At 45.7% G+C, this 15,537-nt stretch overlaps 1 protein-coding gene across 2 annotated transcripts in view; it reads right to left on the bottom strand.

Moving 5' to 3' along the window:
* Positions 1–427: 427 nt before the first annotated feature.
* Positions 428–15,537, bottom strand: part of Lrrc8b (leucine rich repeat containing 8 VRAC subunit B) — a 63,718-nt gene continuing 48,608 nt past the window's right edge. For both annotated transcript variants that reach the window (XM_026785083.1, XM_013350927.2), the window contains 3 exons: positions 15,333–15,429; positions 11,328–13,489; positions 428–4,641 (listed from right to left, as the gene is read on the bottom strand). In XM_026785083.1, the coding sequence (XP_026640884.1) occupies positions 4,369–4,641; positions 11,328–13,466 (2,412 nt within the window). In that variant the 5' untranslated portion in view covers positions 13,467–13,489; positions 15,333–15,429 and the 3' untranslated portion in view covers positions 428–4,368. The remainder of the gene's footprint in view (positions 4,642–11,327; positions 13,490–15,332; positions 15,430–15,537) is intronic.

Below are 15,537 nucleotides of genomic sequence, written 5' to 3'. Positions count from 1 at the left end.
CCTTCACTAAGCCTGCTGAGAACCGTTTAACAGTTACTTAAGAGTTCATTTATCGGGTACACTGTTCAGCCCTGGTGTTAGCAGCGCATGAAGGAACAGGTGCCAGCAGGAAGGGCGGGAGGCAGGGCTGGTTTCTGAGCCCCTGGAACTTCTGGGGGGAGGTGGGAGCGGCATGGTTTGTACAGTCAGCACAGATGGGCACAGTGCACTGACTCCCATCTCTGTACACACCACTGCTAGCTCACCCCCAGTCCAAGGCTGGCTATTCAGCGCCCACTGCTGCACACTCAGAAAACCCAGCCACTGAAATTTGCCTGTAAATCTGAAATCCACTGTCAGTACATGACAGCACACCACATGAGAAGTGAGAGATGACCGCTGGATGCTGAGCACCAACGGAAAAACAGGCAAAACGGAGGCCGCTTGGTTTCCACTGAATCATTTATTTACCATTTATTATAAAAATTGAATCTTTTTACACAAAAGATACTTTAAAAACAGCAGATTTTACCCAGATCTACAGAATGGAGCCAAAAACATTGAACACAATTTTACATTTTCTAGTAATTCATTCTAGAAACAAAACCCAGATATACATTTCCGAATATATGGCAAAGATAAAGTAACAAATGCTAGCCTTCACTGGACGCCAACAAAAGAGTCTCCACTCGAGATCAGCCCATTGTTTATTAGAACGGAGCACAGAACTGTAGGTCTTACTGTGCAGTGTTATAATAAAGACTGACACATGCCAGATGCAAGCACAGGCCACGCCCATTCTAACACTATACCTCTTGTATTTTAAAAACTGCACCAGGTCTGTTGAAATGATGAACATGCAGAAGGCATTCAAAATCGTTTTTCTCAGCTATGGTGTATTTTGTGTTAGATTCAAAACTTGTATGAAATTAAGTTCGACGAGAAGCCATCTCAACTCAGTACTTTGATTCATATAATCTGTTAATACTTCCATGTTGATGAAATTGTGCATACTTTTTTTTAAAAAAAAAGCTGAAGAGATTATAGTTATGAAGTCCATAGTAGACGTCCCTGGACGTCGAAGCTGTGGGTAAGAGACAGGGAGGGGGCCTTCTGCAGCTTTCCCACATCACACAGGTAAAGACAGCCACAGCCACACCCAGAACATTCTGTAGGAGTTGCTTGTTTACACTAAATTTATGCATTTTCCCTCTCCAGGATGCAAAATAAGCCTTCCTTTCTCTCAATAATTGATCTTTCACTCTCTAGAAACTAATACAGATTCCAATGCAGTATGTCATCAATGAAACCAAAGGGACCAGAAGCTGGATTCTTACAGCAGGAACGAAGGACTGAGCATGCTTGATGTTGCTGCAATTGCTACCGCACAAAACACGGCTTCTATACAGTGAGGTGGTGAAGATGAACGCACCGTGTGTGGGTGGACCAGCACGAACCAAATATAAAGACGGGAAGGTCATTTTACTGAAAATACAGGGAAATCATGTCAAGTCTACAGAAAAAAGGGTTTTGCTAATTTTAATGAACTCATCAATATTAATGTAATATTTTAATTAAACATGACATCTGGATTATAAAACATGAGCAGAACCATTTCACCATCCAGGAATAACGTTATATACATAAGCCGCATTAGCACACTGAAGCAGACCAAGTAGAGCTTGCCACATCACTGAGAACCCAAGGTTTTCATGTACCCTGATTCAACCTGTTTTTCAGTAACAGAGAAATATGGTGGCACACAGGAGATTAAATGAAAATGCAGCATCAATATGCCACAGAGACCCACCCTGACCTAGGTGACGGAAAAGCTCCAACTTGGGGGAACACACACGCCTTTGCAAACCAAGGTAGTGTTTGGTTTTAAATACCATAATGAAGGAAAGTGAATACCTCATGATTAAAGTAATGAATTTTTAAAAAGTTACTATTCTTAGACTAACCTAAGTGAAATTTACAAACATGAGACGTGTGTCTGTCTGTACTGGTGTGTGGATGCAAGTGACATGAGCCCATACCATCATACTATAAGCCAAAATTTTGCTGTCGATCCTTGATGTTTGGGTTTTGGAAAGTCTTGCGATAATGTGGAGATTTCATTTTCTTCATTTACAATTCTCTTAGGTATGAGGTGACTCTCAACAAAGGGCAGCGAAGCCAGAGCTAACACAGATCTCCATCAGTCGGATGGGGGAGGGGGGTTGTTCATTGCCTTAGTGTGCGTTAGCTTGAAAAGCTACTTCAACGTTGTTGCCTAAGCATCAAATACAAAAGACACCTCAGAACGGTGGTATCAAGAGCTATATGGTTTCCAGCCAGCAGTACAGTGTGGGAAAAGGACCTGTACCTCATGTCTGATTCTCCCAGGGAATTTCTCTGAGGAGGTAGGCGATGCTTGCACTGGTAAGCAAGGCATGGGGATGTTCTCTCTTGTCAGGTAAAGGTTAGAAAATCTGAACTGTGTTTTGAATTTCTTTTCTACAAAGAGGGTAGGATTTCTTTTTCATATGAAGTATGGTTGACAATATTGAAACCTCCCTCACACAAAACATTTATGTTCAAAACTTCAGAAAATTCCAGCTAACTTTGGAATTGGTCCACGTGATGATTCTACAGCAGGACATTTATCATCAACTAATTTTTTCAAAAAGTGAAAATAAGAAAACCCTGGCTATACCAGGACCAGTCTGTGGGGTCCTAGAGAGAGCTGCCCTTGTCATGCCCGGTTCCCTGAGACTCTCAGCTTGGCCGTTCTAAAGAAGGCAAGCTTTGTTAAAAATGTCTATTTGTCTGTTTTTAGTCTGTTCCTTGCCAACCATAGTGCGTTAGGCAGCTTTTAGGCCTTCTATCTATTCTTTGTATCTAACCCTACTTGAGTTTCCTCTGTGCAATTCTTTTCTCTGAATGTCAGGCATATGTGGTAGCTAAGAGAAGAGGCATTTTGAACAAATCAAGAGGAAAACTACAGGGCACAGTTCCGTGTTTAGAAGATTCCTGGCCCATAGTGTTTCCCAGTTTTGTGTAGATGCAGTTAATGGGCTACTTAGTGAGTGTCCAAAGAGAGGTGGGTTCATAATGCCTAGACCCAACAGAGAAAAACACACTGCGGTGTTCATTTCTCCAAAGCGAGCCAGTCCACATTATTTATTCAGTGATGTGCACGATAATAAAGGGCCAGACCCAAAGTTCTCAGTCAAAAGGAGCAAGATTTATCTCAGGAGTTAAGAGGCATGGACGCCAGGTCAATGAGCTCAGTTAGGCGGAGAATAGACAGCTTCCATCATGATCACACCGGGAGACTGTGTAGATGCAGGGGCGCCCTGCAGCTTTATTCTACAGAGTACTTTCTAGTCCAGATCCTGCCCTCTCCCCTCCAGCAGTTTGTAAGTAACTGAGACGCCTACCCGTATGGTTGGTTGCACAACACCAAGGAGAGGTAGAAGATGCAGCTGTCCTCTCCCAGGGAAACCCCTCAGAGACTTTAGGAGGGAAAAACAAGGCTTTTGTCATCCAAAAGGAATTTGTTGCAGGGTACAAAACCTTTTGAGAGCAGAATGCATACAAACATGAGAATTATGATCGGCTCAAATCCAGAATCAGGAAATTCTTATAGAGACGCACATGCTCACTGTACCTTATAAAGTATCCTCAGAGATGGAGATCTGAGATCATACAGTAGAAAATGTTACACTTCATATAAAAAATTCTTAACATATTTTAAAAAGGCTTGGATGACAGACAAAAAGACAATTTTGAGAACCCGTTAATTTCTAGGCTGCTCAGAGGGTCACACGTCCTCAGAACCCTGGCTCCTGTCGTAGGCGAGTGCCAAGGCGAGCATCCTCCCAGGGATGTTCGGGGAAAACCAGAAGATTCCAGCAAACGAGAAAGGAAGTGGGGAGTAAGCCAAGCACACACACCCTGCTAACAAATGGAAGACTATAAATCAAAGCCAATGGTGAGCATACAGCAAGGACGTCGATGCTGATGAGTCTTTATGGGTTTGGAGATAAATATCAAAACTAGAAAGCCAGGAAAACAGTGTGTGAAAGGAGAGAAAGGAGATACAGTCCTGAAGACAGACTGGAAAGGTAAAGCTTCCCTAATTGCATGCCTCTCAGTCCACCTCAGTGTATACTTTTTCTTACAATATCTTAAATAATTTAGAGGTCAGTTATTCCCCACACTCCAGTGTCGGCATCTTTTCCCCACTTGCTTTAGACACTGGGTAATTTTTGGTAAGATTTTTGGTTATGGTGTGTCATAACCATCAGCCAATTTCATCTTCATAACTCAGGAGAGATCATTTACCTTTAAGCCCTGGGGCCTCACTTGAAAAGCGCTTTCGCCGTGGGTCTGATCCCTAGGTCAACATTTATCTAAGCACGTCTGCAAACGTTCTGTCACAGGGAGTGGGAGGGTGTTGAGCAAACTGTCCTCGACAATCAGACAGCTCCGCTTCAGGGACTGGCAGCCTTCCAGTTCCGGAGGCAGCGTCTCCAGGTAGTTTCCGATGAGCTCTAGGTGGGTGAGGTTGGACAGCTCCCCCACCAGAGGGGACAGATCTGTCAGGCTGTTTCTCCCCAGAAGCAGACACTGGAGCTTCTTGCACTGGAACAGCCCGTCTGGTAGCATCTCGATCTACAAGGAGAAGGGAAGCAGGTGAAACCGGTTTTGACTGGCTCTGATAGTAATTCATGCACTTCCATTACAGTTACCTTTCTTCAAAAATATGCCTGCAGGCCCACAGGGAAAGATATCACATTGGCTGTAAATCTGAGGGGCAGGCAAAAGAGAAAGGACAGCGTGGATATGTGTAGCCAAGGCAACTACGGCCCCTGAGCATCTACACTCTCGAGTGTGGGTGGACAACCAACCTGGTTCTGAACGCTCAACGTGATCCTTAAAGAGAAAGTACTTACACATTCAGCGTTTCTCAGATTAAAGAAAACAAGCCAGTAAACCCCAGGAGAACGGTAATTACTCAGTCCTGGATCAGAAATAAATTACTCTCCAGAGCCCTCATAAAGATCATGCCATGCTAATCAGTGAGCAACACCCAGGGCCTCCTGAGAGCGGCAGGCACGGCTATTTCCTATACTGCTTTGCTTAGAGAACGAGCCTTCACGTTTTATACACCCTAGCCTACAGGGCAGAGATGGAAACAAACGGGTAATATAAGCACATCCATTTCACACCTTCACAGACACACACTCCTGGGTTCCTACCCTTCTTCCCACGCCCCCACATCCAGGAAAGGACACACGTAACACTCAGGTGAGGTTAAATATGGTAAATAGCCCGCAACGGGGTCAACTGGAGAGCAGCTCCAGCTGAGAGCTCAGCTCCCTGCATGATGAACGGGGTCTTTGCATGGGCAATGAAATGGATTCAGCATGAGACCTCCAAGGAAGATGCTGAGCATGTACCATCCCCCCTCAAGCCATCGCTCCACCCAGGGGCCTTGGGAGGGAGGGGCATCCATGGACTAGAAAGTTCACCTGTGTTGGGTCTGGATGCAGGGCACTAAGGGGCCTTTAGAGCGTTCTCTGATGGCCTAATGCAAACCCACTGAACCAGCTCTCCTCCAAAGGATTCTTTCCATAGAAATCCACAATTGCAAAGATGCATTAAAAATGCTCAATTGTAACTTCCCCCTTCCACAAGTCCCCTCCCCTTTCAGCCCTGTTTACCCTTGAAAACAGATCTAAAGTTCACCATTTCTATGACCAAAGCTCAGTATTGATCACTCCCACACTAAAACTAATAAGCAAAGGAAAATATGCACGCTTATTGCATTTTTTTTCTCAAGCACAGATGTAAATCCTTACCTATGTGGATTCAATATTGAAAAAGGCAGGCGGAATAGAAAGGCACACAGGGAGCTGCTTTGGAAGCCACTCCTCGTCGCTCAGACGTCGGGTCTTACATAGGCATGCTCAGCCTGGACATCCGAAGAGAGGGAAGGCATGGCACATCTCCCTGGCATTCACGAGACTGTTCTGAATGGCTTCCAGGCACTGGGCATGAAGTGCTGAGCATCACACAAAGCCTTAAGCTTTCTGTCAGAGGCAGGCTGCATGAAAACAGCCTCCAAGCTGTAGAGATTTTGGGTGGGACGATTCTGGCTGTGGGGCTGTGCTGTACCTTGTAATGTTTAGAGGCCTTCTTCGCCTCCACCCCTAGCTGTCAGTAACACTCTCATTCCTGGTTTTGACAACCCCGAACTATCTTCAGCCAATGTTTCTCGAGGGGACAAAATCACCTCCAGTGGGGTAATACTGTCCGGAGAATCATATTGTCTGGTATGATTACTAAACCAAGAATACATGTATCCCGAGTAGTAAAGACTGCAGTCCAGGCCCCACCACATCCGGGAACCCCAGAGTCCACTTCTGCCTCCAACTCCACATGGCCACCAACTATGCAGCTAGACCACTTTTCCCCTAGGTGCTCTCTGGAAGCAACTGCCCTTACCACGCTCCTGTCTGTGCCGCTGGATCACCACTCTTCTTCCACAGTTCTGGATTTGTGTCCTCGGTAGGGGATGGACTGCCAGAGAGGTGGACAGAGTCTCTGGGGCTAGGCCCACGCCAGGGGTTACCAGGCCCTCTGATTCTGAGCCACTGTGGTTAGAGCTGGTGGTTATCTGAAGGGCTCTCTCTGTCCAGACCAGGGCCTAGCTGAGGTGCAGCATCCTAACTTAACCTACTTAATCTACTAATTCTATCCCGAACTAAACTATTTACATTTAAAAAAATATTTACCTTTCAGTTCATAACACCAAACACATTTGGAACAGTACACGTTATGGATGATTCTGGGGCTGGGGATGTGATTTGGGTGTTGGGGTGCTTGTCTAGTGTGTATGAAGCCCTCTAGCTGGGCATAAACGGGGTGTGGTAGTGTGTGTCTGTAACCCCAGCATGACACAGAGGCAGGGAGGGCTCATGGTCACTTCATGGTGTAAATCTAGAGCACATGATATCCTATTTTCAAAAGCAGTTCCTAAAACTATACACAATTCTTTGAAGACACCCCTTTAGGCTGAACTATACATGACTTCTATATTTTTTATATTAGTTATTAAGGTGAGTTTCATCTTCCCACAAGTTCCTAAGAGAAAAATATCTTGCTCAAACACATGTCAAATCCAGTCTCCTCTTGGAGAAGCAAGTGTGTATTCACACATTAAAGGCATGGAGCAATCTGCAGGTGAAAACAGGATTCAAAGAGAAACCATGGATGTTTTCTCTGAGAACCCTACTGCCTTTTGTGCTGAGGGCTTTGCCCTGATTGGAGGACTCTATTCATGGCTTTGGGGGAAGCAAAATCGCTGTGGGACCATGGTCCCTACCCTGTCACTTGTATTTTAAATAAACGCTGATTGGCCAGTAGCCAGGCAGGAAGTAGAGGTGGGGCAAAGGAAAGATTCAGTCAGTAGTTGTCGGAAGCCAGACACAGAGCAAGGCAAGATGTGATTGCCTTGCCAAAAAAGGTACCAAGCCACGTGGCTAACACAGACAAGAATTATGGGTTAATATAAGTTATAAGAGTTAATAAGAAGCCTGAGCTAATAGGCCAGTCAGTTTACAATTAATGTAGACCTCTGTGTATTTCTTCGGGACTGACTGACTGTGGGACCGGGAAGGACAGAAATCTCGGTCAACAAACCACTACCAGATTCTCGTGTCCCTAGGTCTCCTGCATCTTGAGACTGGAACATCCCGGAAGAGAGAATTAGATGTTCACATTTGGGCTTGGAACCAAGGCTGTCACAGGGAAAGGACAATGACAGGGGACCTCTGTGTAGGAGTGTCCAGATGCAGTAGTGTCCAGGCCCAGCATGGACGCGAGAGTGCTGTCAGCAGTGTTTCTCTGAGCTTCATCTCGGCTCTGGTGTCCTCCCTGAAGTCTGCCTTACTTTTATTCTTGACTGTCCGCCAGGTTTCGTTTTGCAGACTTAATTTTCCAGTGATACTATGAGATACTTGTTATTCTAACTGGTATCTTATTTATGAATACTTATTGTTTTCATAAATATTTTAGCTTCACTTGCAGAACCACGAGAACTCCAAGATTAGATGGTACCTAGATACCTGCATCTCCACATGAAACATGAATCCCCAAGTTTCTTTAACAACGACCGCAGTGACTGGCTGATACGAAGCCTGGACAGATTCGGTATATGTCAGCTCCTTTTTCATGCCAAATGTACATCCAGTCTCTTGGGACTGTGTGACCAGATGAGAAATCTTATCTTGGATGTTCTGTTCTCACACTTGTGGCTGTTGACAGCAAGATTTGTTCAAAATCTTTTTTTTTTTTTGAGACAGGGTTTCTCTGTGGCTTTGGAGGCTTATTCTGGAACTAGATCTTGTAGACCAGGCTGGTCTCGAACTCACAGAGATCCGCCTGCCTCTGCCTCCCGAGTGCTGGGATTAAAGGCGTGCGCCACCATCACCCGGCTGTTCAAAATCTTGAACACTAATACTGAAGAATATTCTCTCTGCCTCCCGACGACTGTCCACTGCCAGGTCACACTGCTCCATTGGTGGGTAATTTCTTTTTTAAAACAATATTTTTTTTAAAGTATTTATCCTTTCCTGATTTCAAACACACACTCTTCTCTGATGAAAGTCCCACCCATTATCCTCTTTCACCTCTTCACTTTCCCACTGAACCACCTTTTCTAAGTCCCCGCTTAGTGGGTACCATTGATTGATTGTGTGTATTTATGCGAGTGGGTACCATTGATTGATTGTGTGTATTTATGCGAGTGGGTGCATGGAAGTCACAGTGTGGTGATCAGACAACAACTTGCAGGAAGTCTGCATCTTTCCTTCCACTGCGAGGGCTCTGGGGCTCAAACTCAGGTTTTCAGGCTTGGTGGCAAGAGCCTGTACCTGCTGGGCCCTCGTACTACCTCTCTGTTGTGACCTACTGCCTTTAACTCGGGTTCCTGCATGCACATCCATGACATGGCAGTGTGGCGGGGGGACCAAAGGGGACCCACTTTCCTGGAACTTTCCTTCTCTCTGGCTACCTCAGGCTCTTTTCTTTGACCGCACTGCAGGGAGAGTGCTCCCACTTATTTCTAGGTGTCCGGTTCACTCTGAGATGCTCAGGTGTCCGAGACAAGGCGCACAAGGACATACGATTCCACTTGGCCACGACATGTGTTTGGCCTAAGACTTCCTGATGCTATACCCTATCTTCCCGGACTCATGGTCGCACTTGTCTCACAGCAAAAGTCTGAGTTCTCTTTCAGATACAGCCATCAAGTCAAACTTGGCATCAAAGGGACTAAGGGTCTTAATTTGCCTAATCATGTCTTGAAAAGCATAAATCAGCTGTTTAAAAGCTGCAACTTTTTTAATTTAAAAAAAAAAAACATGTGTGGCTTTTTTCTACCCAACTGCCATCTGATTATAAATGTTTAATTAGGCAAAGGTGTGTTATATTTGTTTATGCTGCATTTGTCTAAGTATATAAAGATGTATCACATTTGTTTACGCTGTATCTGTTTTAAACTATGTGAAGATGTGTTGCATTTGTTTTACCTTGCCTTTCTAAGGTACCTGATTGGTCTAATAAAAAGCTGAACAACCAATAGCAAGGCAGTAGAGGGATATATGAGGCTGGTGGGCAGAGAGAGAAGAAAGGAGAAAGAGAGGGAGATGCCAGTAAAGAAGGAAGAAAGGTGGAAAGCCCCGAGACAATGTAGATGAAGGGAAACAGGTTAAAATGAGTTGTAAGAGCTGCTGGGACAAGCCCAAACTAAGGCCTAGCTTTTGTAACTAATAGTAAGACTCTGTGTCATGATGGGGGCTGGTGGTCCAAGAAAGCCTGCTACAATCCTACCTTCAAAAGAAGCACCAGTGGTCTTAAGGTTTCTTTAGGTTTACGTGCCAAAAAGTCTCACTTGTTCATCTAAGTAAGGCATGGCCAGCTAAACAGTCCCAACACTTGTATGGTGACATCACCATATCACAAATAGAATCAGTGCTTTCCCAAACAATTGTTCACACGTCTTACTCTAGTTGTAACAATGGAAAAATGAAACCCAAACTAGCTTATCACTCAACATCATAGTAAGATGACACTGAAGATAAACCTTTAGATTTGTGATTTTCTATTTGGGCACCAGGTCAGCATCAGGATCCAGAAACTTCAGATATACCAACTAGGGTGTCTTCCACTGGACCTACTCAGTCTGAAACTTTATGTGCCTGTGTGTGTCTGTGTGCCTGTGTGCATGTGTGTGTGTCTGTGTGTGTACGCGTTTATGTCTGTGTGTACTTACTGGAAGAGAGCTGTCCTGGAATGTGTATTTTAACAGGCTCTTCAGGTAATTCTCATATATATCACTGGTCCAAATTGGTCCTATTTTGATTTTAAACCCTCAGGTTGAGGGATTTCTCATTTGCCATGGGCAGGGCATACTTCTTTTATGTATGAGTCTCAGCATTCTAAAAACAGTAAGATGAGCTTCCTTCTCATCTCCGTTTTCTGGCATCTTTTTAATATTCATGCTGTCCAAATATAAGTGTAGGAGAAACATATTTTGGGACGCGTTGGGAGAGAGCAGCATGGAGAGGCCAGGCCGCTCTCTGGAGAACTGCGCTTTGGCTCTCCTCTCTCACGTATACATTACCTTCATCCTTTGTCCTATCAGACTAGCCAGAGTTTCTCCCCTTTGTCCTACTTCATATTTTAGCCCAGGAAGCTACTTGCTTTTTTCTTGTTTCTGTGAAGTTCCATTTTCCTTAAGTGTTGCAAATAATGGTGCATTGTAAAGCATGGAAGCTAGAAAGACTCCAGGAGACCCTAGTGTCGCATTATGGAGCCAGGCCTTTCATTTCAAATTGTCTTTTTAGATGTACGTGCAGATTGCAATTATTTTTTTTCTTACAACATAACGAAAAGAATTTATGAATAATTCATAATTCCATCCGTTTAAAAAGGCTATTCTTGGTAAAATGAAAAATTTACCAAGCTTTCTAAGTACTCAAGACCTCAGCAAACACAAGTCAGCTCTACCATCACTAATCAGTGAGTTTAAGTGCTTTAACTGTGATGTCTGTACAGAGAATACAGAGAACATTTGTTGAGCAACTATTATGGGTTAGGAACTGTGCCAATGCCTACGTGTTCACAGAATCTCCACGCTAATTTGTGAGGTGAGAATCTAATACCCAGGGCTTTGGTAATTTATCAAGACCACAGGCAATGAGGCTGTGCCGGGAGCATGCTTAGTACAGGCCCAGTCCATTGATTTTCCCCATGACGGCAAGCTCGGCATAAGCAAGGATAAATTTACTCACGTTGTTGTTGGTCACGGCGAAGTACTGCAGGTTGGTCAGGTACTGGATCTCCTCTGGAATGAAGGTCAGATGGTTATAGCTTAGATCCAAGTAGTGCAGTTTGGTGCATAGGAAGAGCTGCAAGGGCAGGCTCTCGATGTTATTGTGACCCAGGAAGAGCTGCTCGAGGTTGGACAGCGCCCCAATCTGGGCAGGGATGTAAGCGATGTTGTTGTGCCAGAGCTTCAAGCAGGAAAGGCTGGGAAGGTGCTGGAAGCTGATGATCTCCTCCACCGTCTTCAGGTTGTTTTCCTTCAGGTCCAGCTCATGCAGGTTGTTCAGGCTGAAAATGGAGTGTGGAATGCGTTCAAGATCGCAGCTGAGGAGCTCCAGGCTTTTTAGGTGGACCATCTTCTTCAAGTTGTTCAGAACAACCAGTTTGCTTCCGTCGTTATCGAGGGACAGCTTCTGCAAGGAGGGCAGCAGGTCCGTCACCACGTGGGGGATGCGGGACAGGCTGCTCTTCAGGTAGAGGGTCCTCAGGTTCTTCAAGTCCTGAAAGCCCTCCAGCTGTGTGGTGCTCACATGCTCCGGGAGAACGCAGCCTGACAGGTACAGCTCCTTAAGGTTCTTCAGGTGAAACACCCAGCGGGGGATCTTGCCCATTTCGGTAAATTTCAGGCGGAGAATTTTCAAGTTCTCCTCGAGGAAGGTCAGGGCAGGATGGTCGACGACCAGGGATGAATGGTATATGTGAAGTTCCCTGAGATTGACAAGCTGAGAGACGGTGGCCGGCAGCTTGACCTCAGGGATGAGTTCCAGGCTCAGCACCTCCATCTCTGTTAACTCAAAGACGTTATCGGGAAGGCCGCTGAGCATGAAGAGATGCAGCTCCACCTTGTCCTGGGAGTTTTTCACGAGCTTGCTTTTCAGTTTCTCGACGGTCCACTCGTTGTTGAGGTTGATCTGCTTCAGCTTGTTCTCGCTGACCTCTGACAGGAAGATGGAGAAGCGTTTCGAGTACAGAGGGTCATACTGGTCGGCCAGATGCAGGATGAAGGCAAAGTCATTCTTGACGTCGGGGATGTCACTGTAGTTGCTTTTCTCTCTGAGTGCCTCAAAGGAATACTGCTTCAAAGAGCTCCTCAGCATCCACCACAAGCTATAGGAGGAGGTCAGGCCATAAAGGATCACCAAAACGACGTAAAACGAAGCCAGGACTTTAAAGATTTCCGCTAAGGAATAGACACACTGGTAGCGCTTATAGCCTGTGAACGCCTGCACATCGATCAAGCAGTCGATTTCAAGAGTTATACAGCTTAAAAAGTATGGAACGTAACTTATAATGAGGACAAACAAGATGACTTTGACGATTATCTGCTTCAGGTACACCCGATAAATGATGTCCCTCTGTTCCACGTGCAGACGGAACCTCTTCACTTTCTCAAAGATGGCTTTGGCCTGTTCACCCTCCTTCTTGTCCAGGACGCTGGAAGTCGGACTTTCTATGCCTGGTGACTCCAAGCCTGGCTGTGGGTGGGGCGATGACTGCTTGCTGGCATCAACGTCGGCAGAACCCCCTGAGGTTGAGAGCAAGGTTTTGGACTTGGAGTGTTTCAGGGGCCTCACTGATTGTTCGGCCACGGTTTCCGACAGGGCACGTGTGGTCCACGGGGAATCGAAGCACTTGTGAAGGATGGCCACAAAGTGCTCCAACCTGGAGCTGGTGCTGGGGTAGTGGAGCCAGAAGTTGCTGCAGGCTGCGAAGATGAGCGTGTGCAGAAGCACCAGGTAGGGGAAGAACTTGGCGAACCAGTGGAGCTGCTTCTCGTAGCAGACGGCGTCAATGTAGGAGTACTGCTGCCGGTGGAGGTCATTCTGGATGCGTAGCGGCAGTGCCAGCGGCGCGCCCGAGTTAGAGGACGCGTTCTCGCTGGCTTTCAGCAGGTCCCAAGGCACGGCACAGTGGTTGTCAAACTCCACCTTGCAGGGAAGACAACACAGGACCCTGCTCTGGGTTAGCTGCAGCGCGCCAGCCAGAACGGCCACCAGCAGCATGATGAGGGTGAGGTAATACCAGAAGACGTCCCACCATGGCTTCAGGATGTGATAGGTTGACTGGGCATCTGCTAAGTACTTTAGCTCCGTTAGTGTGATCATGACTCCCTTGTAGAGAACAGGAACTGGAGGAGGAAGGAAAGAAACTCTGCTGAAGCCGTGCTGGCATACCTTTTTTGTTTGTATTTTCAGACAGGGTCTCATGTAGCCCAGGCTGGCTTCAAACTGACTATGTAGCTGAGGCTTTCTCCTTAAGCTCCCAGTCTTCCTGTTTCTACCTTCCTAGGCGAGGCTTACATGTATGCACCACCACATGGGGCCACAGTGCGTGCATTTAATCCTAATCTTGTACACTCTATACCTGGCAGGATTTTAGCCGAGGTAAAACTCAGGAGGAAGGACGAATTAATGGGTGTGTAAGGTTTCTGGTTACATCCCCAACCTAAATCACACTCAACCATTAAGTTTAGGGACCATTTGGTGACACATCTATAAAGGGTGTTGGGGGCAGCTTCAAGGTAGCTCTTTAGTTACCTCCTGGATCTTAACTCCAAGTCTGGGTTAGCTGTTCTTACATGTCCTAACCCCTAAGACCCCCATATAAACCCCTCTCCAGACAGAACCCATGTCTGGAGTGTTGTTTACCACCTAAGAATTATTTCAACCACCACAAAGAGCCTTTCTGAGCAAGCTCTGCTTCACAAATGTGACACTTGAGTGCTAACCCTAAAAAGGATGCCCATACCAGCCCTCTAACTCTTAGACAGCATGGAAGAGGGGTGAAAAGAATTCAGGAGCCAGAAGATGAGAAGAACGGCAGAAATGCTATCCTGTGAGCATGACACAGTATAGATGAATTCCAACTGTTCTTAATAATAAAAACCTGGAGTTAGACATAGGGGTTAATGCTAAAAGATCAGAGAAGCAGAGCAGCCAGCCACTAGTTCTTACCTCTGCTGAATCCTCAGACTGAATGCTATGAGCTCCTGTCTCTCCCATTTTATATTCCTCTCCACCCAGACATATCCCTCCTGCCTCCACTTCCCTAAGTGCTGGGATTAAAGGCCTGAGACTCCCAAGTACTAGGATTGAAGGTGTGAGCCACTACTGCTGGGCTCTGTTCCTCTTTGAGACTGGATCAATCTAGTGTAGCCCAGGGTGACCTGCAACTCACAGAGATCTGTCTGCCTTTTGAGTGCTGAGATTAAAGGTGTGTGGTAAGGCGGCCTGGTCTCTAAGGCTAACGAGATCTGGCTAGCTCCACCCTCTGATCCTCAGGCAAGCTTTATTTGTTAGATCACAAACAAAATATCACCACACCCTGGCAGTAACACCAATGAACTCACTGGTTCATAAAGTAGGACTAAATGGAATTAGTTTCTTTGCCCTGTTGGTACCTCATCTGTGGTAAACAGATATGTTCTGTCTCCTTTCAAAAGTGGAAAAATGTATCTCATAGATGAAAGAATGTGTGGATTTGTTTCAGAGGCGGAACTAGATGAGCAGAAGGGAGAGAAGGGTTTCATGTAGCCCAAGTTGGCTTAAATTTGGTATGTAGCCAAGGCTGGCCTTGGATTCCTGGTACATTATAGGCATGTGCTACCTACCATGTGAGACCGGCCATCTGAGAAGTGGATGGTCTAGACGGTTCAGCTCTCTGTTTTAGCTGGGTTGACATGGATAGAGCGGCTGCCCAGCAGGAACACTACAAATTTCTTGTAATGGGAAATATTTTTTTTTTTTTGTAATAGAAAATAAGAGTGAACCGTACCACTCTGAAGATTTTCCTAACCTAAGTTTATGGACTTATTTCATCCCCTACAGTTCTTGAGAGTCATTTAATATCTCAAACTGATACTGGGGAGAAGCAACAACTCAAGCCGTGACGGAAAGTATCTGACATGGAGTAGAGACTGCTCACAGACTACAAGCCAGTACGGACCTAAATCACACTGTGTTCGTACTCACTGTTATGAAGAGGTGATTCAAATCCAGCGCGCTTCAGTCAGGAGGTCTACACCTTTTGAAGTTTCTTAGACACACCATCTCTGAGTTTGTCTTCATTCTATGAAGAAGCAAAACATTAGCTTAGAGATATTTTTTTTTCAGAGACCGGCTCCACCAGACATCACACAGAGGCCCACTTTCATACCAGTTCACTCCCACCTAAGGC

This window comes from Microtus ochrogaster, linkage group LG1 (assembly GCF_000317375.1).
Source record: "Microtus ochrogaster isolate Prairie Vole_2 linkage group LG1, MicOch1.0, whole genome shotgun sequence".
NCBI classification, from domain to species: domain Eukaryota; kingdom Metazoa; phylum Chordata; class Mammalia; order Rodentia; family Cricetidae; genus Microtus; species Microtus ochrogaster.
This window is presented reverse-complemented; position numbering and strand designations above follow the sequence as displayed.